Below are 27,557 nucleotides of genomic sequence, written 5' to 3'. Positions count from 1 at the left end.
TTTATAAAAAACTAGACCATATTAGATAGGGGGGATTAAACCTGAGAAACAACGTTTTTGACCATTGAGGACACATTTTAAGCTATGTCTCAAGGAATTTACTTGAGTGATGTGCCTGTTAGACGGCCAGCGCTTGCTGGCAACTCTTTGGCCAGAAAAATGCAGCGCGCTTGCCGACTGTCGCTGCCTGAACCTGACTTGGCACTAAACTTGGATGTAGCCGACTTCATCAACGCAAAACAGGGAGCCGCGCCTCGCGAAGCAGCCATTGGAATTGTGAGACTTATAAACAGCCGTGATACACATACAGCGGTGTTTGCTCTTGCGCTCTTGGATGTGCTGGTCAAAAATTGTGGGTATCCTTTCCATCTTCAAATCTCGCGTAAAGAGTTTTTGAATGAGCTCGTGAAGAAGTTCCCAGAACGCCCCCCTCTTCGCTTCACTAAGGTGCAGCGTCTTATTCTGACCGCTATCGAGGAATGGTACCAGACCATATGCAAGCACACAAACTACAAAGAGGACATGGGCTATATTAGAGATATGCATAGACTCTTGAAATACAAGGGCTATATCTTCCCAAAGATCAAGGAGGAGGACTTGGCTGTGTTGAGGCCTGGCGACCATCTGAAAACCCCAAGCGAAATCCAGAAGGAACAAGAAATCGCACAGGCCGCGAAATTGGAGGAGTTGATCAGGCGCGGCCGTCCCGAAGACTTGAAGGAGGCTAACAAGCTGATGAAGGTGATGGCTGGCTTCAAAGAGGACAATGCGATCAAGTCCAAACAATTGATCAACGATGAGCTTGTGAAGCTTAAAAGAAAAGCTGATCTTTTCAAAGATATGCTAAGCGCCTCGGAGACACCGGACTTCAGCAACGAGACCTTGGTTGAACTATACAGTGCTCTGAAGGTATCCCAGCCCAAGTTTCAGAAGATTATTGAAGAAGAGCACGAAGACGACGTCTTGGTTCAAGATTTGCTTCAATTTAACGACACTGTTAATCAACTGGTTCAAAAATACAATTTGCTGAAGACTGGTGAAGCTGGTCAGGCCGCCCAGATCCAGGTCTCGTCAATTTCCTCACCACCTGCTGGATCTGGGGGAGCGTTGGCTAATGAGATCAACCTTATTGATTTCGGTGATGATGAGGAGCAAGCGTCTTCGCCACAGGGACAGGACTCAGGAAACCCTGTCGAGGATCTATTGGGCGATTTGAACAACCTAAGTTTTTCTCAGCCATCTCAAGGTTTCGGTCTGGGTGGAAGCATTTCTCTCGGGGCTTCGCAGCCCACTGCGCAAGTTTCATCAGGCTCGGAGTTTGACTTACTTGGTAATCTTTCGAACACACCTTCTCCAGCTGCAACAGCTCAGCCTCCAAAGAACACTCAGTTTTCTGGCGATGACTTCACCGAGGCCTTTGGAAGTATTGAACCAGAGAACTCCGTGGCCCACAACCGAGTTGAAGTTTCAAGCTCAACCTCTCTAAAAATTGAGTTTGATTTATCGAGAAAATCTGAATCTTCCATTAACATCACCTCATTCTTCTCGAATGTGGGGCCTTCGCCAATTTCTGAGTTGACATTTATGGTGGCAGTTCCCAAATCAATGACACTAAATCTGAAGCCGCAATCAGGCAACTTTATACCTGGTTACGGAGCAGACGGAGTGACTCAATCGGGTACCATTGAAAATGCTTTTTCAAACAATGGCAAACCTTTGAAGGTGAAATGGAAAGCAAGCTATGTTGTCAATGCCACGCCTGTAGAGGAAACCGCCATTTTTACGTTCCCTCAAATTTAAAAAACGGAAAATACACCCCGTAACCACTGCTTCTTGTATTCTACAATTGTATAAAAAGGCATATATATACTGACAAAACTTTAAGGTCCGTACTAATGCTTGCTCTGTTGCATTTTTTGCAAAATGTCTTGGGGAGTGGGGGAGAGAATCTTTTCATTTGAAGGTTCTGTTTTGAGAGTTGCGTAGGGCGTGCGTGATAACCCGTCACTACGATGCGGTGTTTGTTGGTTGTAGAGCTGTTGCTGCTGTTGTTGCTGCTGCTGTTGTTGCTGCTGTTGCTTAACGGCCAAAAGCTTAAATTGACTTTTTGCCGCCTTGAGCGCAAGTTCAGGTGAAAAGTCCGGCTTTTGAAGAAGAATTTTGCGAGCGTAGCTTTCTACAAACTCACTCTCAGACAGTTGCTTGATATGCGTTTGTTGGGGTGTTTGTGTCGTTATCCGTACGCTGTTTTCTGGTGAAGACCCTCTTATAGAACTGCGAGCAGTATCAGGGGCACGACGTTGACCAGATGAAGGAGAGTTACGCGGAATAGCCTTAGAAGCACTGTTTGAGGAAAGGCTCTGTCCCATAGCAGCAGCTTGCAGCTTCTGTTTAGCGATTCTCCTCATCTGTATGTCTCTGCGGAGTGCATCGTCACGCTGGGCTTTGAGCTGTGACATCTCTGCAGGAGTTGGTACAGATGTATTTTTGCAGTCAAGTGGCTTTCTCGGCTGAGTGGGATTCGGTTTTGGCGCATTTTCTCTTTTCTTGAAGCATTTTCTCATGGCTTCGAACATGCTGGCCCAGCGTAATCTCCTATGACCTCGCTGGATTGAATCCTCTCCAACACCAAGAGGGGAAATTCTCCTCTTTTGTTGTTGCTGCAATTTGTGGGCTTCGATAAGCCACATCTGGGCGCTGTGTGCACGAGGCCCCTTCATGTCGATGAACTGAAACCTTTCGTTGAGCTGCACAAATCTCTCAAAACACTGCCATGGGGTTCTTCTTTCAATGTTAGAACAATACGATCTCGTAGGTCTTGACGAAATGTGCGCACTTATCAGCTCCCAGTTATATGCATATGTGTTGATATTTCGTACAAGCTCCTGGTCATCCTCGGGTAGCCATATTGTAGGCGTTCTGTATCTCAAATATCTTAATGAGGGTGCAATTGGAGGTCGCAGATAATGACTTCTCCGATTACCGTAGAACATCCCGCGTCTTTTGCTAAATGGAACAAGTGAGGGTTCTTCGTCAATAAGCTGTCTTTCGACAAGCTTCACAAATTGATCATCATCCAGCATCACTGTCGCTTTTGAAATGGGATCGAACGGAGCAACATCTTGAGGTTTGTCATCGAGGCTTTCATGCTCGAGCCCTCCATTTAGAGGAAGATCACTGAGAATTTTTCGCTCTACTAGACTAAAGTCGTCAAAGGAAACATGTAGTTTGAAGGGCAAAGAGGCATGCTGCTTACTGCTTGGTAGCTGTGAAGAATCCTCTACAACAGATGGGATAGGATGGGTATCTTCGGGCTGTACGGACTCTTGTAGCAACACCTTTGTATCTATGCTTGGGTATTGTTCCAGAGCTGTTGTCAAAGGGTGATCAATCTCGCCTTCACTGTCGGGAAGGGAAACGTCATGCCCATTGCCATCACTTTCAGCCGGATCTGCTGTTGTTTCGGGAGACGCAATCGGTTTTTTTGGGTTGACCTTAACGCAACAGGCCTTCCCGTAATTCCAGAAATCCATAACAGACTGAGCAATTGTCAAACAAACGGCAATTTTATATTTCTTGAACTCATCAAAGTCGCAAGACACCCATTCAGCTTCTTCGAGAAGTTTCCCCCAATGTGTTTGTTTTTTCTTATTCTCAAATGGATCAATGAATTTCTTAGGTTGTCTCAGTGACCACAAGCCTAATCTTCTGAGTTCTTCTATCCTTGAGCTTACCACAGTAATACGACATTCGTTCAAAGCTGTGTTCATGATGTCTGTAGTTAAGACTTTGTGAGCAGTTGGAATGAGCTTAATTAAAGGTAGCGTTTGGGCATTGTATTTGAGCTCAGAAAGAGGAACTGCGTGTGGAATCTTTGATGGGACCTTGTCATTCATTATCAGATAAACACTCTCCTTGGCATTTATATTATCTTGGTGAAAGAGCTCTTCTGTTTTACGAGGTTTCGCTTGAAGCTCCCTCAAAAGAGAGCTGGAACGCTTCTTTGTTAAATTCATGGAGGGCTCTTTGTGTTCAGCACTACTTGGATCTAGCCTTTGACGTTTAGGTGCAGTATGCGAAGGATGTGGGGTCCCTGGGGCCATGGAAGCATGTTCTTCTTTTATAATACTTTGGGGGCCATTGGGCTGTACATTCTCGTCTTCACGTGGCCTTTTGTTTGAATTAAACTGGGACCTAACAGCGCCGTTGGGAAACTTTTCCAGCTCTAGCTCAATGCCGTCAGCCTTGCTGGGCGATGGTTGCGCTACTCCTCCATTCATTCGAATGTCCTGAGAAATTCTGACTTTGGACTCTTTACTGCTGTCTTTATCTCTGTCAAAGTTCCGTTCGTCTCTGTCATGCTTGATGTGTTCACGTTCTTTCCGCGCGCTATCCACCGGCGTGCCACTCTTACTCTTTGAAACTCTCTTGTCCGGAGAAGGTTCGATCTGCGTAAACTTGGGAAGGGTACTTGGGTCAAAGTGATGCCCCTTCCTAATGTCGTTGGCTTCCAGGAATACATCTATCTGGCTCTGCAAGGTTTGTTCGTCGGATATCGATAAGAAGTCATGTAGCCTCGAGATGCAGTATAGTTCGGCGAGAGTCTTATTTCGCTCAGCGATCATGCTCTCTAAACTGCTAACTTCCTCTGCAGCAGCCGTTCTGTCAAGCTTTACCATGCCGCTGTCTGTTTATGCTAATCACCGGCCAGCCGCTGAAGTAAAGCCTAATTCCACGGCTTAAAAGGCCTTATCAATAGAGGTTCTGCTTCTTGGTGGTATGGCGTTGTGGAAAAGGCCCTAACTCGCTCTAACCTTACTTGTTTACTCTTCGGCTTGACTATTCATCTATTCACTGTACATGATGTTTCCTAAGTTGGGAAAACATATTCAATAAGTTTTCGTCTATGGTGACGTATATATAACTTATAAGCCAAAGGCCCTGATTGAGCGGCTCAAGTTCTCCAGATCTACCTCTACGGCCTTGACTATACAACTGCAGTAGGTTTTACCAGTTTTTTATTTCCGCCTCGACATCTTTGATCGACTTGATCAAGGAATCATGGTCGATGACCACGTATGAAGAAATGAGGCCCTTGCGACTTTCGGAGTCAAAGTGGACATAAGCGTTGCGCTCCAGAAAGCGGTCTTCCTCGTGGAAATAGTCTATCTCAGAGGTCTTTACCCTTTTGCGAGCGCCGGTCTCCTCATCATCAACTTCGACGTTAACCTCGAACTTGCGGCTTACTATGACATAATAGTCGTAGTGTTTTCCATCACCAAGGCTGTTGGAGGCGTCTTCAAGCGTGATGTTGTAGATGGGCGCAATTACCTCGGGGGGCATGTTAATCAGACGCTCGCTCAACACCAGGGCGCACTTCTTGTCCGAGTTGTCCATGCTTTTTAGAAATTCCGCGAGACGGCTGTCGACCTTGGATAGGTACTTTGCGTAGTCGCTTGTTCTATTACTGCGATAGTCAATGAAGCTGAGAAAGCAGTAGGGGTCAGACTCCTGGCCGTCGGTTTTGATGGTCGTTGTGGGGGAGTCCAGGATTAGATCCGCTAGAGCGCTCAGTTGAATCTTGGAAGACTCCTGGGGCCCGAGGAGCTGACGCAGTAGGTTTTTCAGCGCGTGGAAGTCCACGTTCTTGTTGGCGTTGAAAAAATCGAAATCTATGTTTATCACCTCTTGCTCATCGTCAACCTGAGACTCATTTTCGGAGTCAGTGCTGCTTATGTCGATATCAGACTCTGCATCTTGAGGCTCGCGCTTTCTCTTGATAGCATCGCTGAGTTTGATGGCCACCATGATGTGACTGTTTTGCAAGTTTGGCAGAGGAAGAGCAGCTCATCGCGTTCAAATTTTTCAAAGTGATATCTATTCCATGCACAGCAAGACAGAGATTGCAAAACAACAGAAGGCGAGCTGGGTGACACCTAAATGAGAATAGGACGTCGTTAAACAAGTCGCATCTCAAGCAGCAGCTGCTGTCTCTGTGATACAAACAAAGCACTTTAAACTGCCAGCGTCACTTTTGAGCTTTTATAATACTTGTCCTAAACTTGAACACCGTAGCACTGTTTTCGGGAAGCGGGCTTTTCGACAATATACCAATTTGCTACTGCTATGGCCTTCCAGCCACTAGGGAGTGACGATTGCGCCCTCGCGACAATTAGAGATTTCGCTGAACTACATGGCGCGAAACTTAATCGTGGGTTCTGCGTTGGCAGATCTGAGGTCAGCGAGAAGGTGAGATGCATTGGGGGTTTTGTTAAGAAGAAGGACTTAGACGTGTCGAAAATGCAAAAGGGCTTGGTTGAGTTGCTTCGAGTTCCAGCCGGGGCTACTTTTTCATTGGAAACAATGCTGCAGTTTCTGGACACTGAAAGTTATCCCACCCAAGACGCTGAGAAGCTTACTGAGACTTCAGTAAAAGTGAAAAAGCTGTTTTTTGAATGCTGTCAGATCCCCGTGATATCTTCGCAGGCCTCAGAAACCTTACTTCTTATAATCTATTTCATTATCTTCAGTGGCCTTGAAAGGAACGGTTACGCGCTACCTGACCCTATTTCGCATTACTTGAATGGGGTTCTATTAACAACAGAAGTTGGATCACTCTACTCCGATGCCTTTGTGTGGAAAGAGACTACAGATATAAAGCTGTTTGCACAATATGGATTTGCCTCTATTTACTCAATCTTCCATGCACTTTCCGAGTTTTCAGCCGCGAACTTCGGCAGCGAGAACTGTGGTGCGATAGTTTCGACGCTCATGGCCAGCATCAGTTCAAGGTGCCTGGAGATCCCGCACGAGGAGCACAAAGGTAGCGACGATTTCTACGTGAACACAACTTTAGTTCCTGTGCTGGATTATGTCAACCATGACAACAAGCGAGTCAACGCGCACTTTGATGTTGATAGAAGCACCAATGATATACTACTGGTGCTGGACATGGACTCTTGTCCTCAGAACGAAGAGGTTTTCGAAGTTTTCATTAGCTACTTCCCAGTCGACGAGGTTATTCGCTTCGAAAAGAGCTACGGGTTCTTTCCTCAGCCAGAAGGAAACAGAGTGAGCTTCATGAACCTGTGCTTTGACAAGCGGTTCAACGCAATGCAAGAGCTCGATGTCTTCCTTTTTTATAAATGGTTTTCCGTCAAGCCATGCTTGCAGTTCATACTAAAAGACGAGAGAGTCTACATCAATGACACGCTCAAGCAGTTTGCTGAGCTACTTTTGCCGTTTGTTCCTGACCCTCGGGGGGGATTCCAATCGTGTTTCACCTACAATCCAAACAGTTATAGAACGTTCGCCTGCTTTACTTCAAAAGCGCGAGGCCCCTCAGAAGATTGTTTTCTGGAAGAGTGCAAAAAGCTGGTTCATGAAAGCGAGATGAACTCAAGCGAGGTTATTGGTCTCCCCCAGCTGGCGTGGACTTGTCATTTTGATGCACAAGGCGAAGACTTTGCCAGGCTAACTAAGGAACAGTGCTTGGAGGTTTTGTTCGGCTCAGACGAACTGTACAGCCGCGCTATCGACACTTTCCAGCACTACCTTCGGTTATACATGAATTGGCGGTTGTACATGCTCCAAGAGGCAAAGCCACGGCTGGCAAGGTCATCTCTCAACCTTGCTAATCACGAGAGTTACGTGGTACGGCAATACTGCCAACAGCTTGAGCAAAATCTGCCTGTATTCTGGTCCGATGTTGAAAACTATGAAAACCTTGAACTTACAGATTGTGCACTACCACCACCCCTAAAGTGTTCCTCCTACGCCTACAAGTCGCCAGGTGAAGAACGGCAGTTGCCGTCCAGTGAAGAACCATTGACCAAGTACCCGGAAGAAGAATTCTTCCAGTACGCCAGCTTTTTCATGAAAAGCACATAGCCCATCTCTTCTTCAACCTATCAGCGTGACATTTAGTAGGCATTTTGTAGGTTACAAAATTAAATAGACATGGCAAAAGAGTAGCGACAAAAACCGGTTTACACATGAAGCGCCTTGCTTCTATCGGTACTAGTATTCTCCTGATGCTAGCGTTGTCACAGTCAGTGGCAGGTCTATATTTTTATATGAAGCCAGGCGAAACAAAGTGCTTTTACGAAGGACTGACGCGTGGATCACAGCTCGAGGGCCAGTTTACGGTGCTAATTGAGCGGGACGGCTTTTATGAGCAGGAAACGGAAACCGAACTTAGGATCTCGATAGACGAAACATTCGACAATGACCACTGCGTATTCGATCAACGTAGCACAAATAGAAATTTTACGATCACGGCCCTCGAAACAGGAGAGCATCGTGTTTGCATAGAGCCTCAAGCGGCAAGCGCGGAAACGAATGTGGAATCGGGCGCGAATATTGTGTTTGAGGTCCACGTCAACTTTGAGCACAAGCGTCTGCGTGTGTGGGATTCTGAGCTGTTGGAATGCCTTGGCTCAGCCAGCGAAAGGGTGCGTAACCTTAATGCCCGGCTCGCAAACTTGAGGGCGGACCAAAGCATAGTCAAAAAGGAGCAGACTTTGCACGACAAACAGTGCAATTCAGTTAATACTCAGCTGCTTTTTTGGTCTTCGTTGCAATTGATGGTCCTTGTTGGGATGTGTGCTATGCAGCTGCGAACTCTACGAAGTCTATTTCGCAAAAAAACGAAGTAGATTCCAGAGTTGAGGGTTATTTCTGAAGAATCTTCTACGCATCCAGGACTGTGGTGGAGTGCGTTCGGATCGAAGTATCTGCCTGCCTAGCGCCCTGATGTCCCATCATTGACGAGAAAGTCGTTTTTTAGCTTCTAGCTCACCGCAGAAATCGTGATTAATAAACGATTCATACGCAACGATACCAAAGCGCTAAATGACCACCGATAACATCCCTAATGAGGTTCTCTTGGAGCTAGAGGCTCTGAGGCGGGAAAATGAGGCCTTGAAGCAAAAGCTAAGTTCTCAGACTGAGCTCCCTATGTCACTAGAAGAGTTTCGCAGATATGGCAGACAAATGATTGTGGAAGACACCAGGGGCGTTGAGGGCCAAATCAAGCTGCGCAACGCTAAGGTGTTAGTTATTGGGGCAGGAGGACTTGGCTGCCCCTGCTTGCCTTACCTTGTGGGTGCTGGTGTTGGCCAAGTTGGCGTTGTGGATAATGATGTTATCGATACATCTAATCTACACAGGCAGGTGCTGCACGACTCAACGAAGGTGGGCATGCTCAAGTGTGAATCCGCTAAAGATGTGCTCCGGAAGCTGAACCCTCACGTCCAAATCAAGACGTACCCTGTCAGGCTGAACTATAGCAATGCTTTTTCTATATTCCAAGGCTACGACATAGTTCTGGACTGCACTGACACCCCCTTGACGAGGTATCTTGTGTCAGACGTTGCGGTGTGCTTGGGGATGACCGTAGTTTCTGCTTCAGGCCTGGGCTCAGAAGGTCAGCTTTCGATTTTAAACTTCGCGTCTGTGGGGCCATGCTATAGATGCTTTTACCCAGTTCCTCCTCCGCCAAACGCAGTATCCTCATGCCAGGAAGGCGGAGTTATTGGCCCTTGCATTGGTCTGGTTGGTGTTATGATGGCAGTCGAGACGCTCAAGATAATTTTGGACATCTACACTCTAGACAATTTCAAGCCATTTTTGATCCAATACTCAGGACTGCCTAATCAGACCCTCCGTTCTTTCAAAATGAGAGGAAGGCAGCCAAGCTGCAAGGCTTGTGGGGAAGAGAAGCTAATAACGAGAGACACGATAGAGGCTGGTGAAGTGAATTACGAAGCCTTTTGTGGAGCAAGAAACTATAACGTATGTTCGCCAGAAGAGAGAATCAATGTTCAAGAGTTTGAAGACTCAATATCATCAAATGAAAAACTGAGTCAAATTCTTTTGGATGTGAGGCCGCATCACCACTACAAAATATCACATTTACCAAATACGTTCAACTTAACCGTTAAGGAGCTACGTGATATGGAAGGCGATATGAGCCTCCTCCAGAATGAAATACCTGAAATTCATAACGGCAGCGAAGTCCTTGTTATGTGCCGCTATGGCAACGATTCTCAGTTGGCCACACGAATCTTGAAAGACAAATTCAATATCATGAAAGTTAAAGATATCCGAGGCGGTTTTTTTAAATACATCGATGACATAAATCCTTCGCTTCCTAAGTACTAAAGCCCTTGTTTAATTTTGTTGTTCAGAGCCCAGTTCCTCCACCACCATCATTCCCGCATTGTTTACAAAAGCGAAGAACTTTCCAAATTTTGTAGTTTCATTCCACTTGACAGATGATATATTAATGCCATGAGGATCGACTTTTGCCTTGGAGACCTCGTTGACGCTGAAATTGTAGACTTCGTAGTTAGGATCCAGACGGTACTTGTCCTCCTTCAAGCTATAGTCCCATTGCCACAACTTTAGATACTTGTAAACTGTAGTATTATTCTTGATTCCAGTAAGAAACCGCCTTGCCATATTGTTAATCATCAATGCCCCGTCTGCAGAACCAGATAGAAGGTATGGGTGGCGCTTCGATGCTGCAAGGGAGCTTACAGTGTTATCATGCATGCAAATTTGATGAGTTGCAAAAACTGCTCTGGGCGGATAAGCCTTCACAGAGTTTACCCCGTCAGAATAAGCAACGCAGTACAATTGAGGGCAGTACACTGCGGGAGTGTTGTTGCCTCCGCGCGCGCGCCCAACAATGCTTTTCGTAGTACGTATGCTCTTTGGATTGAATGCGCACGTAAACCCGTCCACTGAAATTGTGTTAATTATAATATCCTCATACTGAGAATAAGCTGTGACGATGGAGATGATGTACGAGTCGTGGACCTTGTAGTAAAAAGAAGGCAGATTCGATCCTAGCTCGAACTCGGCAACATAGCCGTTTTGGAATCCGCAGATTATGCTTAAAGAGGATGTGAAGTCGAAACATGAAATAAGCCCCTGTGGTATAGATATCTCCAATGAGGCTTCTTGAAGCATTATAATTTCGTAGTTCTGTACAAGGTTGACTTTGATGAACTTGACAGTACCATCCTGACAGCACGCTGCCAAAAGCCCCAGGGATTGGTCGTCTTGGTAAGCCTCATGCCATTTCAGCCCCCATGTTTCCCCAAATTGATGAACAATAGTTTGGTATTTTTCGAACGAGAGAGTGTTGGGGTCCAAACGGAATATAGTCACACATGAGATATGCTCTTCCTTGGAAAACAGTCGCAGGTGAGGATCAGCGGGGTCGTCGAAGTATTTCGACATGGAGACAGCGAGAAACAGCTCTCCATTTAGGTCGCGAGGGAGCCATGCAATGTCAGTGACAAGTGCGCCAGTACTATAGATGAAACCCTTGCGTTTCCCACACGGCAGTACAGGAAACTCAACTTTTTGGCCGGTGGCTATTGCAGTGTCCAGGTCCCCAATGATCAGGCGTAACTCCGATTGCCTGACTGGAAACAGATAGTTCAAGTCAGACTCTTCCATTAAATCGAACTTAGCTTTTTTCAGACGGATGGCATGTGCAATATTCTCTTTGCTCCATGGTGGGGAGGAATCAACGAAGTACTTGGAGTCCTCCTGTATGGTTTGTAGATCGAAGTCAAAAGGGCCGGCCTCAAAGCCTTCTTTAACTTTCGCAAGACCTAGCAACTTCTGTTCATTTAACCCATATATTCGCTCAATCTTGTCTCTAGCAGATGTGAGATCTTTCAGGCCGCGTATGATTCTGTGCTTATTGTCGAGTTTAGAAGTTGGCGTGAGAGCCTTTATCTCTTCATTAACTGATGCTGCTTTTTTGGGTTTTCGCCCGCGCTTCGCTCCCGTTGCTCTTGGTTTGGGCACCCCAGCAGCCGCTGATGTTGACTTCGTCTTTTTTGCGCGAGTACTCGGTTTTTCTATCGGGTTATCCAGTTCGTCATCCTCCAAATCATCTCGTTCTTCGTATTCTTCTTCGGCCTCCGCGCCCTCAACGTCCCCCTGTTCCCCTGGAGGCTCGAAATCCTCGTCATCGTCTAGCGAACCGACGTGGGGATCAATCATTTCCGCGAGCGACTGCGACGCCTTTTGAGAGGCACTCCTGCGGGGCCTTGTTCTTGTACTGGCTATCTCAGAATTCAGCACCGCCAATGCTGCGGCGGAGCGGTTCACAGAGCTAACTTTCACGCCATTGAAGGAGTCAAGCGTTCTAACCTTTTTACCACCTTCGTTAGGGCCCGAACTGCCTTTTGGTCGAGCCATAGCGAACACAATTGACGTGGATATCTCGTAAGCCTGCTCTACCAATCCATCAACCTAAATTGACGCTCCTTGAGGATTTCGAATCGCCGAATTTCTTCTCAGCTTCTACGTTAATTATGACATTTATATTCAAAAGAACACTGCACTTCGCAATACCAGGAGGCATTCAGGCATTCGCTAGGGGTCTTGGCTTGTAGTTGACTATTCTTTAATTGCCCCCACGCTAGTGGGGGGCTGAGTTAGAGTTTCATCAACTTATGAAAGAGGTTGTTCAGGTCAGTGCTTACGTATTCTGGTTCTCACAATTCTGAATCTCCTGATGACGGGCACACGTTTCTGCCATGTCAATAATATGAAAAGTACTTGGTTCTGGTTGAACTTTAATCGGCTTTCGCTGGTACGTCTTTGAATTAAATTTTATAGTTTTGTAGAGTAGTACTGACTTTCAAGATTAAAAAGCGACTATTACATCTTAAATTAAGAAAAGGCCATTCTTTAATGAAACTACTTCCTAAAGTGAGAACGCTGATTCTGATGACTGTCAGCTAGCCTTTCACTAAGTAAGCCGACTAACGCTTCAAGTTTTGCTTTGTGGAGCTCCTTAATACCCGCACCAAAACACTTATCTAAAAAACCGTATCATTTTGTTCCAATTCAAAAATAAACGAAGTCCGCCCTTCAATTCAACTTAGAGCACCCACGGTTGGCTGGTGCATGTTACGACTGCAATTGAGAAAAGCTTGTGCAATGTCTGATCACAAGGCTAATTACCCACATGAGTTTGTGAAGTTTCTAAATGCTTGCCCTACGCCTTATCATGCGGTGCATGAGATAAAGAAACATTTTGACGAATATGGATTCAAAGAGCTGTCAGAGCGCCATTCGTGGGATGGCGTACTGACCCGTGGCGGCGGCTTCTATGTGACCAGGAATGACTCTTCTATTCTTGCCTTCACTGTGGGTTGCCAATGGGCGCCTGGAAACCCCATCGCGATCACAGGGGCGCACACGGACTCCCCTGTGCTCAAGATAAAGCCTGTGTCCAAACGCTCAAGCGAAGGTTACGCACAAGTTGGTGTCGAATGCTATGGTGGTGGAATCTGGCACTCTTGGTTCGATGCTGACCTTTCAATTGCTGGCAGAGTCATGGTGAAAGACCAGAAGACATCGAACGTTCGCTCCATGCTTGTGGACCTCAAGCAGCCTTTGCTCAAAATTCCAACTCTTGCAATCCATCTCGACCGCGACGTCAACCAAAAGTTTGAATTTGACCGAGAGAACCAACTGTTGCCTGTGGCTGGGCTTGAAAGTCAGAGTTCTGAAAGCAGTAAGAGCTGCGAACAGGCGGCCCCACAAGAAGGTGAGTTCTTCTCAATCAAGGCTGTGGTTGAGAGGCACCACCGTGATCTAGTGGATTTGGTGGCTGAGGAACTCGGAATCGAGGTCACGCAGATTGAAGACTTTGAGTTGACGTTGTATGACCACAAGCCCGCTTGTCTCGGCGGATTGCACCGCGAATTTGTGTTTTCGGGCCGCCTAGACAACCTGACCTCATGCTTTACTTCCATGCATGGTCTCACCGAGGCTCTAAAAACGGGGCTAGAAAAAGAATGCGGAATCAGAATGATGGTCTGCTTCGACCACGAGGAAATCGGATCTTCATCAGCGCAGGGCGCAGACTCCAACTTCTTGCCAGCGATTCTTGAAAGAATTCTACGCTTCCCAGCAATTTCCGACAAGAGCGGTTCCCAGCATGATAGTTCTTTGCAGATGTCTGTCGCAAGGTCCTTTTTCTTATCCTCCGACGTTGCGCACGCGGTCCACCCCAACTACGCGAACAAGTATGAGTCAAAGCACAAGCCTGCGATTGGCCAAGGTCCTGTTATCAAGGTCAACGCAAACCAGCGTTATATGACGAACTCTCCAGGGCTTGTTCTTGTTAAGCATATCGCCGAGCGTGCCAAAGTTCCTTTGCAGTTATTTGTTGTTGCCAACAATTCACCATGTGGCTCTACAATAGGGCCAATTATAGCCTCCAAAACCGGAATCAAGACTTTAGACCTCGGAAACCCGATCTTGAGCATGCATTCTATTAGAGAAACTGGGGGATCCGACGACCTAGAGTGGCAGATTAAGCTATTTTGTGAATTTTTTGAGACCTACTCAACTTACGAAAGCAAAGTGTATGAGCCTTCGACCTAAGAATTAACCAATGTCCAAGAACGTTATTTAAAACAAGACTAAGGCCTTGCAGCTCGAGTTAATATGGGTCTGTAGACCCCATTTCCAATATATCGTATTTATTTCGTATATATTGATTCCAATACATCTGAGCGGCATGCCAAGCTATAGAGATTTGACAACTTGGGTATAAAGCTGACCATTTAAGTTGACAAATTCAGAAGTCAGCAAGTCTTCGAAGGCATGGCCATGAGCGAGGAGCGACAAACGCACACAGGGCTTAAAGGCGCCACAGTTACAGGCGATATTCAGGACCAGATTTCGTTTACCGATGCTAACAGGACAGTTGGAGGTTATATTGAAGATGAGCAGGCTACCGGAATCATTCATCGGGGAAAAGCAGGACTGCCGCGGTTCTCCTCTACAGTGGAGGTAACTAAGACTGGAAGTTCAACCGAGTCCCAAATGTCGACTAAGGAGAACAAAACCGATGATGACCAAGATCTCGAAGACTTCAATATTGACGACGACGATTTCTTCTATGGTGACTATATTTCAAGCAAGAACAATGCAGAGACTGAAGCGGCCCCGATCGTAATGGAAAAAAATGACGATATCGAGCAGCTAAGTCGGTCTGCTGAAAGAACCGAGCAAGCACCCGATGTCGAATATATTACCAGCTCTTCAGATGAAGAGCGCGACACAATAAACACAGATTCTAGGTCAAAACGTCGAAGAAGATCTGATGCTTCCCTGGAAGAGTTAGCTCAGGCGCCGAGACTCGCTAAATCACCGAGAGGTCACCCACGAGGGAGTTCGCGTGCTGTGCGTACCAATTCACTCCCACAACATGAAAAAGACGAAGATGACAAATTTTTTGAAGAGCTCGAACGAGAAGCAAGCAGAACTGCAAGCACAGTGAAAGAAAGTTCTCCCGCCGTTGCGCAAAGAATCTATAACATTAAGTTTATTTCCGATTTAGAGGGGAGCGCTGGTAGAAGGATAAATGTCAAAGTAAAGGGCAAACAGTCGTTTGATCAAATTTTGCCGGTTGCACTGAAAACCATAATAAAAGAATACAAAATACCAGACGCTTTGCATCCAATATACGAGACAGATAAAGTCACGCTCTATCGCGACGGCGTCAAAATCTTGAACTTCATGAATTGCAATTCTTTACAGATTCCACTTGAATTCAAAGGTGAGGTTAGCGATGTTTGCTTAACAATAATTTCGAAAGGTCAAGAACAAAATTTTGAAGCGCTTTATGAGCAAAGCAAACACAGCAATCACGAGTTGGTACCAGCATTTATTGAGCCAGGAACAGAAACCCCGGACTTCACTGTGGAAGAGTATGAAAAGGAGTTAAGGAATGTTGATTTCAACAAAAACACGAGTGTTCAAAACCAGCCGCCACCACAATCTGTCGATGACAACATCAGAATCGCATTGATGAGCCAAGATAACAAAAAAATTATTGTGACTGCCAGACCAGAAACTACATTTGCCGCACTCGCCGAGCATTACCAAAAGTTGACATCTTTGCCGCCTCAGCAACAAGTCTTGCTCTTCTTTGACAACGAAGAACTTCATTTGGACAGCAAAGTGTCAGATGCAGACGTGGAGGATGACGACATTGTAGAAGTAGTCATAAAAAGGGTATAACATTGGGTTACATAGGCATAACATGCTTTCGATATTTGGCTTTAGTCCTCTTGCTATTTTGTTCGTGACGCGCACTTCTATCCAGTGCGTGCGCTCGAGTGAATAAATAGTCACAACTTGTAGAATTTTAGTTCAAATAATTTCAAGAGAGCCTTGTTGGCGCAATCGGTAGCGCGTATGACTCTTAATCATAAGGTTAGGGGTTCGAGCCCCCTACAGGGCTTAAATTTTTGCTAGTAATTCATTGTGATCTGAACGCTAGGCCTTATTGCCATAGGAATGTATGTCTGCATCACGGTTAATTACTCAAAGTATTATAATGCTGCCTAGAGGTTTTTATAAAAATTAAATGCATAGTTTTCTAGCTGTTGAAAATCAAACTAGTTAACTTTAAGTGCCGTGACGCTGTCGCAAAGACTTTCAAACAAAGTTGGCTTAGGAGCGAGATCGCTTTCTGAGATATCGGTACCTTTAACAACCTTAAAAGCACCGGTTCCGATAGACATTGTTTGCCCCAAAATAATGCACTCAGAGACACCTTCTACGGCATCCTTTTTCATATAGAAAGCGGCATCGAAAAGGTGGTCGGTGGTCTTCTCGAAGGAGGCTAGTTGCAGCACGGAATCTCTCATCTTACTCAAACCAAATCTAGTGATACCCAAAATCTCACCCTTATAGGTCATAACGTCACCTAACAGTTGAACGTGACGGGGGTCGACACTCATACCGTGATTGCTCATTGTGTAGTCAATTTCACCAACAATACTGGTTCTTGCGGCCTCTATACCCAAGACGCTGAAGACCTCTAAGATATGGTTAGTCTTCGTTTTCATGCCTATCACACCATCTGTAGTCATAACTTCACGCAGGCCGTAACCTTCGACCAGTAGTTCCCTACTACCGTCGTCCTTAATGTTGATAACGGCTCTGGCAATGTCCGGCAAACCTTTAACCACAATGCCTGGAAGAGCCCGGCGAAGGTGCTGCATCCTGTAAAAGAGCTCATTCTCCACTGGCTCTTTTGCAGAAGTGGATATAGATTTTAGCTTTGCCATCTCAGGGTAGACGTTGATATTGACCTTGTCCTTCCCCATGATGCTCACATCAGAGGCTGCAATCTTTAATTTTGCGGCTCTCGTGATAGCAACTGCAATATCTTCGACTGTCAATTCCAACTGTAGCTTTTCGATTGTTCCCAGATCAACCTTAACCTGCAGGAATGACATGTTGTCTTTGTAAACATCTTGAATGTAAAAAGCGACGTCGGACAGCAACGTTTTCTCGATTCTCCCCTTCACCACTCTAGCCGCTCTCTCGTCGTTATTATTGACCAGAACAGCATTGATGATAGGAGTTGAGATAACTTTAGAAGCGTTGATAATTTCCTTGATACGAGGGACACCTAAAGTAACGTTCATAGATGCGACACCAGCAAAGTGAAATGTTTTCAATGTCATCTGAGTACCAGGTTCACCAATAGAGTGTGCACCAACAGCACCCACAGCCGTACCAGGTTCGACCTTTGCTTTATGATATTTGAAAATAGCGATTTCTAAGAACTTCAAGACCAGTTTGGAGCTGATTTTGCAAAGCTGATCAACAGACGCCAACGCGGAGGCAGGCGCGCCCTCGTCAAGATCCATAGCCTGAAGCTCTGCTGCTGGCTCATCCAAGAACTCTTTCAATCCCTTGTGGGCCCTTATATTTGCCAAATGGGAGGCCTTCTCATACATGTAATCTCTCAGCGATTTGTAAAAGTTTCTTTCTGCATCATCCTGATCGATGTACTCTACTCTGTCCTGAAGCGAAGGGTCCAGCTCATTGCCCAAGTTGTCATAACGTACCAATTTTTCTTCTAATGGCTTCAAAACACCATTAGTCTGCTGCATAATTTGGTAAGGCAGCAGAGGCTTGTCGACATGGTTAAATGTGACATTATTAGCATGTTCCCAAGACCTTGAAAAGTTTACAGGCTGAGCATTGCCCTCCATATCAATAGGATCTAAACCATCACCACCGTATGTGAACTGCACGATACCATTTGAGGATGTTCTAATGGTATTATCATATTGACATGACAAATCTTCAAGGGACTTCATCAACCTACGTGACATATAACCGGTTTCAGCAGTCTTAACAGCGGTATCGACCAGACCCTCACGACCAGAAATAGCGTGAAACAAAAACTCTGGTGGAGATAAACCTGAAAAGAATGAATTTCTCACAAAACCCTTTGATTGAGGAGTCTTCGAGTTCTTTAGGAAATGTGGCAATGAACGGTCCTGGAAACCATCGGGAACACGATTACCAGAAATAATTTGTTGACCGACAACAGCCACCATCTGAGAGACGTTTAACGTGGAACCTTTAGAACCACAGTTTGCCATAATCAAACAAGAATTTAGGTTATCCAATTCCTTGATACAGACTTCTCCCACTTCTTCTCTAACTTTAGACAAAAGGCCACCAATTTTTGCTTCCAGTGTTTGTTCTTCGTTACAACCCGGTTGCGTCTCCAGTTTTCCTTTATTGAATAAGTCAATGAGAGCATCACACTTAGCGTAAGCATCTTCAACCATGATCTCCTTTTTATTTTTCAGTTCGAAACCAGGAGTGACATCGTTGATACCAATCGAGAATCCTCTGTTACCAAGAAATCTGGCACAAAGTTTGGCCATCCGGTTCATTGCGAACGCAGCTTCTTGAGGGCCAAAATCTCTCAAAATAGTATAGAAAACGGAGTGCTTTTTACCATCACCGAGAACAGATTTGTCCATAACACCACTCAGAATCTTAGAGCCACGAATGACAACGTAACCATCATTTATCGACATCTCGTTAGGCAAACTCTTGTCTTTAGGAGGAATGTAAACTTTATTCTTAGCATCAAGATTGATCACAACAGGCGATTCCTTGTTTGGCCTAATCAAGAGTGAGAAAACTTGTTTTCCAGTCCACATATAATAAGGTTTCATAATGGAGGGTGGTGGTATATCAAACTGCAAGTTTCCGTCTGACATCATAGATAAAAGCTGCACGAACTCAGCTCTTGAAAAGAAAGAATCTTTGTGAGATATTAGATACGATCCTGTAATGAAATCTTGAGTAGCTGCAATAATAGGCTCTCCAGATTTTGGCGTTAGAAGATTATTTTTGACTCCCATCAAATTGATAGCTTCAGCACGGGCTTCTTCAGTTTGTGGTACATGCAAGTTCATTTCATCACCGTCAAAATCGGCATTATATGGTGTACAGACACACTCATTTAGCCTGAAAGTCCTCCAGGGTCTAATTTTTGCATAATGTGACAAAATCGACAATCTGTGTAAAGAAGGCTGTCTGTTGAAAAGAACAACATCCCCATCTTCCAGGTGTCTCTCAACAACATCACCGTATTGCAGGTTCCTTGCCAGCTTCATGCGGTCACCATAACGCAAGTTCCTTCTTGCCTCTTCATCCTTCTTTAGCAAGTAGTTAGCACCTGGGTGTTCGTTTGGCCCGTTTATAACTAGTTGCTGAAGTTTTTGCTTGTTGTATCGAGTAACCATTTCTGGGTACGTGAGAACCTTTGCGACACGATCAGGAACCGCGACTTCATCAATTGACAAATTTGGATCTGGGGAGACAACCGTCCTCCCTGAAAAATCGACACGCTTACCGGAAAGATTACCTCTGAAACGACCTTGCTTACCTTTTAGTCTTTGACAAAAACCTCTTATAGGTTTTGTCTTGCCACCAGTGGAACCACCTGGCATCATCGCAGGGTTGACGGAATCTGAATTGATATACATGGCAACTGCCAACTGTAAGTAGTCCCACTGTTCCATCATGTTATTGATAGAAATACCTTTCTCCAAACCTGCTTTTATCAGAGAAGATGTCCAAACAATTTCCGTGAGCTTGACAGTTAAGTCATCTTCGTTAGAGGCAGGTGAGTCCTGCATCATGACCGAGGGACGGATACACACCGGCGGAGCAGGCAGGTATCTCCAAATGTAAGTCTCTGGCCTCCCGGATTTCACAGTACTGTCGATTCCTAAGAGTTCACAATCTTCTGGCGCAACCTGTTTGAAAAGGTTGAGAGTTTTCAAGGGATTCAAGTCGTCCATGCACTTTTTCACGTATCTCTCCAGCTCAGGATTATGAGCAAGCACAGTCTTCCAATCACCGACCCACTTGTCCTTCTCGGGAGCCGATTTTTTACCGACCCATCTGAAAGTGTCATGTAAGATCTTGAGCGAAGCAGAGCCCGAACCTGCAGCCGCTTTCTTAACTACACCGTTGAGCGAACCGCAGCGCAGACACCTTCTTTGCTTCTTACATTGGTCGACAACTTTCTTCAGTATCCCCATTCTCCTGAGGTTGTCAATACCAGGACGGCGAAGTTCTGACAAGAACTGGTGTTTATCCTCTTCGCTCAAAAGTAGAGCTGCACAAGTTTTGCAGATAGATTGTAGAACTTGGATGGTGGCTTTGAAATAACCGACGTGAAAGACAGGCAGCGAAAGTTTGATGTGCCCAAAATGACCGTGACAAGACGCCAAGTTGCCGTGACACGTAGAACATTCAGCCTGCGATGAAGATACACCCATCCTGGTGTCGAGGGCGCCACCGCTCTTTGGCTTACGCCCGTTTTCGAGGTCAAATAGATCTCTTGTCGAGATCTCCACTTTGGACTGGGCCACGATGTCGCTGGCCGAAAGGGCACTGAACTCCAGGCCCTTGATTCGCTTTGGTGCGATATCAACCACCACTTCCTTCATGTTGGTTCAGTTGTTCTAACAAAAACAATTCAGAAGACCTGTGGCTTGAGCTTAAACACTGCCAAAGGACCGTGATAGCGTTTAGAGGCGGTTAAATGTCCAGTTAAGTCCCGAGTCTTGAGCCGATGAGATGGAATCGAAGCTATGATCAAAATTTTTATTTAATTGATCGCGTATGGAAATTAGCTATAGTCACGTGCAAAAAGGCAAGCAGCATGTATGTCCGAAATAACGCGTAATAGAGAAACCACCGTATTAGCTATCAATAAGTGCCAATCAAGTATTTTATGGCATACATATTTGCAGCTTCCACAACCTTTCAAGCTCTGTTTGTTTCGCGGCGATTTTCTTCGAGAATTACATGAGTTCCTCGCGCAACGTTGCTCTTTGCAAAACACTTCGAAATGGCAGGAACGAATGCCGCAAAATTTGAACACAGAAGCTGTCCGGTTCCGCTAGGACTCATCGCGGGCCATCATGACAACAGCTCCCATCAAACGCGACACACACGTACCAAATGACCGCCGAAACAAACACTGGGACATCACCCACAAATGCCGAGCTATCGGCCCTAGCCCTTTGCCTTTAATGTTCCGGCAGCGAAAGCCCAGCCAGCAAGCTCCTCGTATCGACCCGCAGAGGTTATTCTTCTCCGGTTTCAGATCGCGTGTTGCCCTGTCGACTAACAACCATGTTTCTCTCATACAACCAACGAACAGAGACGTGACAGATCACTTAAAGCCCTCATAAACTTAAGTCGAAAATCTTGCTGCCTCCAAAACCTGCACCGCTGGTCGCGTTTCGTGCTTTCACGAACCTCACTGACACAACTATACATTCGTATAAACGTACATCAACACGCTTTCCTAGTGGCAAAGGACTTGTAGGTTAACCTTCGTTGATACACGCTACAAAAACACTCCAATTACCTAGCACTGCAAGTTTTTAGCACCAATAAGCTACATCATGAGCCTGGAAAAAGAGCACAAGAAGACACTTGAAGAAGACGACGAATTTGAGGATTTCCCTGTGGATACATGGCCCGACTCTGAGACGCTGCGGGAAGCTTCTGACGTCCAGACGAACCTGTGGAAAGAAGACTGGGACGATGTGGAGGTGGACGATGATTTCACCAAGGAGCTCAAGGCGGAACTGCAAAAGCACTCACAGTGAGCGCCCAATTTGATGTTCCATGTTGGGACGCTCGACTTTCATGTATATTATAACCAGGAGCCGCGGCACACGCAAAGGATCCAGAATGCGAGAAGAAACTGGCCGCGGTACACCAAGCTGGGCACAGTCTGCCTCGGACCAGCTGCCATCGAGGCGCGGCCCGCTCGGGGTGCCATATCCAAAGGCTGAAGCGTGTGTCTCGTATATAACGACGTACTTATTGCTTGAATTCAAGAATTAAGACCTTCTTCGGTGGCAAACCCTCAAGACCTACAAAGCTTTCAGGCAAAACTAGCATTCCCCTTCACTGAGAGCACCATGGCTACGCTAGAAGAACTGGACGCGCAGCAATTACCAGGAGACGATGAGATCGACCAAGAAATACTGAATCTGCCAACGTCAGAGCTGCAGACCAGAACGAAGCTTCTGGACAACGAAATTCGCATCTTCAGATCCGAGTTGCAGCGGCTGTCGCATGAGAACAACGTTATGCTGGAGAAGATCAAGGATAACAAGGAGAAAATCAAGAATAACAGGCAACTGCCCTATTTGGTATCGAACGTTGTGGAAATCATGGACATGGATGAACTGGACGATGAGCAGCACAGGGAATCTACGACACAAGGCGGGAACGTTAATCTAGACAATATCGCCAGTGGGAAGGCCGCCGTGGTGAAAACTTCCTCCAGACAGACGGTATTCCTACCCATGGTTGGTCTCGTAGACCCCGATAAACTAAAACCTAACGATCTCGTCGGCGTCAACAAAGACTCCTACCTTGTGCTGGACACACTTCCTTCAGAATTCGATTCGCGTGTAAAAGCAATGGAGGTTGACGAGAAGCCTACTGAAACGTATTCGGACGTCGGCGGCTTGGACAAGCAAATCGAAGAGCTGGTTGAAGCCATTGTGCTCCCTCTCAAACAAGCAGAGAAATTCACAAACATGGGAATCAAGGCACCAAAAGGTGCATTGATGTATGGCCCTCCAGGTACCGGTAAGACGCTGCTGGCAAGAGCATGCGCTGCCCAAACAAATGCAACTTTCTTGAAACTTGCGGCGCCTCAGCTTGTCCAAATGTTCATCGGTGAGGGATCCAAGCTGGTTCGTGACGCTTTTGCGCTGGCAAAGGAGAAAGCGCCCACTATTATTTTCATCGACGAGCTTGATGCCATTGGTACAAAACGTTTCGACTCTGAAAAGTCCGGTGACAGAGAAGTGCAAAGAACAATGTTGGAGCTGTTAAACCAGTTGGATGGGTTCGGGTCAGACGACAGAGTTAAGGTCCTGGCCGCCACCAATAGAGTGGACGTGTTAGATCCGGCGCTGCTTAGATCTGGTAGACTCGACAGGAAAATCGAGTTCCCGCTACCCTCTGAGGACTCAAGAGCGCAAATCCTGCAGATCCACTCCCGTAAAATGACTACTGATGACTCCATAAATTGGCAGGAGCTAGCTAGGTCGACAGATGAATTCAACGGTGCCCAGTTGAAGGCAGTATCGGTCGAGGCAGGTATGATCGCTCTAAGAAATGGCCAGAGCCAGGTTAAGCACGAGGACTTCGTAGAAGCCATAGGCGAAGTTCAAGCCAGAAAGTCGAAGTCTGTTTCTTTCTACGCCTGAAGCAGTATGTAAATATAACTTCATAACTAGTCATATAGAAAGATTCTTCCTCCGTTACCTGCACACAACATTTTGCTTGTCTCTTGAGGTGCCCATGCAACCGTAATGACTGCTTTCTTGCCTGGGACCTCGAAATGTTTCAAGAGTCGGGTGGTTTTCCAATCCCATATATATACCCGCCCTTTTGTATCTCCAGATGCGAGGTATTGCCCGTCAGGCGAAAATCCAAAGCCTATTCCATAACCGGCACACTTATGACCTTCAAACCGCTTCTTCGGATTTCTTCTATATTTGGGCTTCATTGAGAAAGCATAGATAGCATTGTCCATGCTCTGAGTAGCAAAATAGTGATGCTCTGGATGAATGTCAATGAAGGGCATTGAATACTGAGCGGTGTCGCTTATCTGCTTTATGGGTATATTAACTTGATTATCCCATATACGCATCGATTTGTCCTCAGAGGATGAAATGAATTTGGAACCATCTGGAAAGTACTTGAGTGCGATTATAGAGGACAAATGATGGTCATAGACCTGCACTAAACCGTCTTTATGAGCGACTCTCAAATCGTAATGCCTCACCTCAGAGTTTGAAAGCCCAACTATCAATTCGTTGGAGTTTGCAGGGGAGAACTCGGCGCAATTTGGCACAGCAGGGAACTTGTAACGATGCTCAATATCACCTGTTTCTGTGTTCCATATCTTCATATGTTGATCATAGGACACACTAAGGAAAGAAGTACCTGAACCGCTAAAGCTTACGTCTCGCACCGCCTTCGAGTGGCCGCAATAGTCCCTGAGAAGCTCGCGCTTGTGATATACGTCCCATAATTTAACCTTATTGTCATTTCCGCCGGACAAAAAAAGATGTCCTGATTTGGGGAGCATTTTAATCGTCGTAGTACCATTGTGGTGCCCCCGGTACGAGTGAATCATCTTTTTCGGCAGATAACACCTAAAGGAAAGTTCTGGTTTGGTAAAGTCAATATCCACTTCGATAGGCGGATGCAAGAAGCTTCTTCCTTGGTAATCTGTTACCGAGTCTCCATAGAAACGCGTACTCTCGCTAGATAGTGTCTTCTCGTCCCGGGAGAGTTGAAATTCTTCATCTTCCAACAAAATACCTGACTCTTTCTCCGCTTCGGACGCGACCTCCGGTCCTGGTTCCTCTTCACTTTCCTCAGAAGATGACCAAGATGCCCAAGGTCCTTTCCCCTTTCTTCTCTTGCGCTTAGCTCGCGTCGTGTTATGGTTAGGTCTCTTGGCAACTTGATTTGAGGGCTCCAGCTGGGTTAGATCAACGCTGATGGAGTCATTGTTTTCCTGGTCTTTCACAGCCTTCGGCAATTTGTTCGATTCAGCATGAGAGTGAGAGCTGCTATCAGAGTCAGAGCTGTACCCCTCAACTAGCGGCATTGGATGTACTCAGTTTTAGGCGATGAGCTCGAACAAGACAACAGCTAATAGCCGTAATTAATAAAACGTAGTCATGTGCTATCTCATATGAATTATGAGTATATGATAGCCTCTCGTCACCATCAAAGAGCCTTGTTGGCGCAATCGGTAGCGCGTATGACTCTTAATCATAAGGTTAGGGGTTCGAGCCCCCTACAGGGCTTTTATTTTTTCCCACGCGCAAGACAACGGAGTTGGAATGGCAGCGGCCCCTCAACAGTAGATGCCACTCTTTTAGAGTTCCTGGCCGACCTTCTGGTCTTTCTTATTATTATACACCTATTTACGCCGCAGGTTTATACAGCAACACTCACCTTCTTTGTCTCTTGTTCTTTGAAGAATGCTTTAGCTTGTTCACAAGGCCCTTGAGATCGTTATTACCAGAGGGCTCAGCAATGTCGCCGTTGGCCTCACGCTTTTTATTTTTTCCCTTTTGAGACCTCTTGTTACGTTCTTGAAGAATTTGCTTCATAGCAGCCGTGCCCTTGAATTCAGGCTGAGAAGGATCGATGGCGAAATCGTGGTCTTCGAAAACTTCGCTGAATCTAGGGTCATTGAGATCTGGTTTGAATTCGTCTTCGACAATCCTGTTTTTGTCTTGGAACTTGGCCTTTTTACCCTTTTCCTTTTCGGACCGGACAATCTCATTCATATTGAAGTGCGCTTTCTTATTGAGCTTAGAGTTTGCTTCCTCGGAATCGTCCATCATTAACAGTTCAAGTTCTGCCTGGGACTTCGAGTCGGTAGCAGATGGTTCCGGTTTGCGTCTAGCCTCTTTCAACTTCTGTTTTTTGTCGTCCTCAGCTTGCTTCTTCAGTTCCTTTATGCGCTCCTTTCTCATCTTTTTGCGTTCTTTCTCCTTACGTCTAACTTTCTCTAAAGTCGTTTCCTCTGTCTTCTCACCGTCATCAGCGTCGCCACTGCCCCCCTCCGCGAGGGCTGGTGCGAAAGTGATTTGCATGTCTACATCACTTTCACCGTCCTTGGGATCTTGGTCAAAAATGGACTTTTCGCCGACTTGCACAGACTGGTTAACAAGGGACTTCAGCTTGTTTTTTAGCTCTTGGTTGTTTTCTGGCTCAGAGTCCTCGCTGTCAGAAGCCAGGTACGCCTTAAAGTCCATATCCTCGATTTCCCTTTGAGTGAACGCTCTTTTGGCCATGGCAGTACGGTCAGCTGGCGTCTCGTCCCAGGTAAACTTCACCTTCGAATGCTGAAGAGCATCTGTGCTAAATTCGGAGGGCCTGTAATTTTTGGGTACGCTGTCACATTCGTCTCTCGCTTCGTCATCAAAATCCATCCCATCAGGGACGTACCTGAGATCAAACATGTTGGCTGTAGACTCATATTCAGTGCCGTCACAGTTTTTGTAAATGGATTCTGCGGTCTGCTTGTTGTTGCAGTAAACAACTGCGTAGTAGTACCTGAGCCTTTCCAGCTGGTAGCGACGAAGTGACTTAGCATCAAAATCATCCGCATCGCCCTCTTCGTATAGGTCTTTTACAGTCAGTTCTTCATCGCTGTCATCACCGTGAGATTTCTTTCCCTTTTCCTTGCTCTTAAAAATCTCCCTAGGAGGCCCCTCGGTCTCCTCCTTTGCCAGTCTCTCTTTACCAAACTCACTAGGGTAGATGGCGACCCTGTTAATCTTTCCTCCTTTAGGCACAAAGCTGGAAAATGTTACCATCAAGTCCGTGGACTTCACGTGGTCCCAGTCAAGATTCACTACCGCCAAGGTCTTGCTACTATCGCCGGATTTGACCTCTCCCTCCTCGATCTGCACTTCAGACTCTTCGCTCTCGAGATCGCTGTCTGCGGAGTCTTCCTCAGATTCAGAAGAAGATTCTTCGTCCGACGACGACACGTAATCACTATGAACTTCTCCACGTGCTCTGTCGAGAGAAACGGTTTTGGCTGAAGCAGCTCCTTCTTCGTCAGAACTTCCACCCTCGCTGTCCTCCTCGCTTGGCTTGCCAACAAGCTCACTGTCTGGCGCAGTCTTACCTGACTTCTCCTTCTCGTAGTATTTATCAAAATCTCTTTTATCCTTGCTTTCTTGACCCTTCAGGCGTCTGCCGTATTTATCCACACGCGCCTTGCGCTTGAATTCGAGGTCCTTTTTGCTAAATCTGTCATCTAGCTTGATCTTAAACTTTTTGGCCCTGGTTTCGCGAAACTTTGGATCATTTTCGACACCAGCAAATCTTGGGTCGCTGGAACCCCCTTGTCTTGTCTCATTCTCTTTCGACATGCTCAGGCAGTCCTTGTATTGTTTTATGCCCAGGAAGAAAGTTCGACGAGATGTGCTGCGATGCGATGCGATGAGATGAGATGAGATGAGATCGCTATGTAAAATTTGCATATTGAAAAATCGCGAATTTACACGAGTACGCGTACTCAAAGAAAAATACGGGTACCAGATGATTTCCCTTGGGAAACGAACAAGTGTAAGCGTGTAGAAACTCCGAGAATA

At 46.0% G+C, this 27,557-nt stretch overlaps 13 protein-coding genes and 2 non-coding genes across 15 annotated transcripts; 9 read left to right on the top strand and 6 right to left on the bottom strand.

The window, feature by feature from the left end:
* Positions 1–84: 84 nt before the first annotated feature.
* KLTH0F16456g (ubiquitin-binding protein) lies at positions 85–1,800 on the top strand (the record flags this gene model as incomplete). Its single annotated transcript, XM_002554854.1, has 1 exon — positions 85–1,800. One exon carries the CDS (start codon positions 85–87, stop codon positions 1,798–1,800), a length of 1,716 nt encoding a protein of 571 aa, XP_002554900.1.
* A 92-nt stretch (positions 1,801–1,892) lies between these two features.
* Positions 1,893–4,679, bottom strand: EAF1 (Eaf1p; the record flags this gene model as incomplete). Its single annotated transcript, XM_002554853.1, has 1 exon — positions 1,893–4,679. One exon carries the CDS (start codon positions 4,677–4,679, stop codon positions 1,893–1,895), a length of 2,787 nt encoding a protein of 928 aa, XP_002554899.1.
* Positions 4,680–5,007: 328 nt separating this feature from the next.
* BCP1 (protein-transporting protein BCP1) lies at positions 5,008–5,808 on the bottom strand (the record flags this gene model as incomplete). The annotated part of the gene is made up of 1 exon (XM_002554852.1): positions 5,008–5,808. The coding sequence occupies one exon, from the start codon at positions 5,806–5,808 to the stop codon at positions 5,008–5,010; it is 801 nt and encodes a 266-aa protein (XP_002554898.1).
* Positions 5,809–6,126: 318 nt separating this feature from the next.
* Positions 6,127–7,890, top strand: CTM1 (cytochrome c lysine N-methyltransferase; the record flags this gene model as incomplete). Its single annotated transcript, XM_002554851.1, has 1 exon — positions 6,127–7,890. One exon carries the CDS (start codon positions 6,127–6,129, stop codon positions 7,888–7,890), a length of 1,764 nt encoding a protein of 587 aa, XP_002554897.1.
* A 104-nt stretch (positions 7,891–7,994) lies between these two features.
* Positions 7,995–8,657, top strand: ERP5 (Erp5p; the record flags this gene model as incomplete). Its single annotated transcript, XM_002554850.1, has 1 exon — positions 7,995–8,657. One exon carries the CDS (start codon positions 7,995–7,997, stop codon positions 8,655–8,657), a length of 663 nt encoding a protein of 220 aa, XP_002554896.1.
* Positions 8,658–8,853: 196 nt separating this feature from the next.
* Positions 8,854–10,164, top strand: UBA4 (Uba4p; the record flags this gene model as incomplete). Its single annotated transcript, XM_002554849.1, has 1 exon — positions 8,854–10,164. One exon carries the CDS (start codon positions 8,854–8,856, stop codon positions 10,162–10,164), a length of 1,311 nt encoding a protein of 436 aa, XP_002554895.1.
* Positions 10,165–10,173: 9 nt separating this feature from the next.
* Positions 10,174–12,225, bottom strand: TFC6 (transcription factor TFIIIC subunit TFC6; the record flags this gene model as incomplete). The annotated part of the gene is made up of 1 exon (XM_002554848.1): positions 10,174–12,225. The coding sequence occupies one exon, from the start codon at positions 12,223–12,225 to the stop codon at positions 10,174–10,176; it is 2,052 nt and encodes a 683-aa protein (XP_002554894.1).
* Positions 12,226–12,939: 714 nt separating this feature from the next.
* On the top strand, positions 12,940–14,427 carry APE4 (aspartyl aminopeptidase; the record flags this gene model as incomplete). The annotated part of the gene is made up of 1 exon (XM_002554847.1): positions 12,940–14,427. One exon carries the CDS (start codon positions 12,940–12,942, stop codon positions 14,425–14,427), a length of 1,488 nt encoding a protein of 495 aa, XP_002554893.1.
* A 222-nt stretch (positions 14,428–14,649) lies between these two features.
* ESC2 (Esc2p) lies at positions 14,650–16,071 on the top strand (the record flags this gene model as incomplete). The annotated part of the gene is made up of 1 exon (XM_002554846.1): positions 14,650–16,071. One exon carries the CDS (start codon positions 14,650–14,652, stop codon positions 16,069–16,071), a length of 1,422 nt encoding a protein of 473 aa, XP_002554892.1.
* A 150-nt stretch (positions 16,072–16,221) lies between these two features.
* On the top strand, positions 16,222–16,294 carry KLTH0F16258r. Its single transcript has one exon. It is a non-coding gene; the product is annotated as a tRNA-Lys (tRNA).
* Positions 16,295–16,451: 157 nt separating this feature from the next.
* RPO31 (DNA-directed RNA polymerase III core subunit RPO31) lies at positions 16,452–20,834 on the bottom strand (the record flags this gene model as incomplete). Its single annotated transcript, XM_002554845.1, has 1 exon — positions 16,452–20,834. One exon carries the CDS (start codon positions 20,832–20,834, stop codon positions 16,452–16,454), a length of 4,383 nt encoding a protein of 1,460 aa, XP_002554891.1.
* Positions 20,835–22,325: 1,491 nt separating this feature from the next.
* On the top strand, positions 22,326–23,630 carry RPT5 (proteasome regulatory particle base subunit RPT5; the record flags this gene model as incomplete). Its single annotated transcript, XM_002554844.1, has 1 exon — positions 22,326–23,630. The coding sequence occupies one exon, from the start codon at positions 22,326–22,328 to the stop codon at positions 23,628–23,630; it is 1,305 nt and encodes a 434-aa protein (XP_002554890.1).
* A 26-nt stretch (positions 23,631–23,656) lies between these two features.
* CDC40 (Cdc40p) lies at positions 23,657–25,045 on the bottom strand (the record flags this gene model as incomplete). Its single annotated transcript, XM_002554843.1, has 1 exon — positions 23,657–25,045. One exon carries the CDS (start codon positions 25,043–25,045, stop codon positions 23,657–23,659), a length of 1,389 nt encoding a protein of 462 aa, XP_002554889.1.
* A 129-nt stretch (positions 25,046–25,174) lies between these two features.
* On the top strand, positions 25,175–25,247 carry KLTH0F16170r. Its single transcript has one exon. It is a non-coding gene; the product is annotated as a tRNA-Lys (tRNA).
* Positions 25,248–25,394: 147 nt separating this feature from the next.
* Positions 25,395–27,335, bottom strand: ESF1 (pre-rRNA-processing protein ESF1; the record flags this gene model as incomplete). The annotated part of the gene is made up of 1 exon (XM_002554842.1): positions 25,395–27,335. The coding sequence occupies one exon, from the start codon at positions 27,333–27,335 to the stop codon at positions 25,395–25,397; it is 1,941 nt and encodes a 646-aa protein (XP_002554888.1).
* Between the last annotated feature and the right edge of the window lie 222 nt (positions 27,336–27,557).

The sequence above is a fragment of the Lachancea thermotolerans genome, assembly GCF_000142805.1.
Source record: "Lachancea thermotolerans CBS 6340 chromosome F complete sequence".
NCBI classification, from domain to species: Eukaryota; Fungi; Ascomycota; class Saccharomycetes; order Saccharomycetales; family Saccharomycetaceae; genus Lachancea; species Lachancea thermotolerans.
This window is presented reverse-complemented; position numbering and strand designations above follow the sequence as displayed.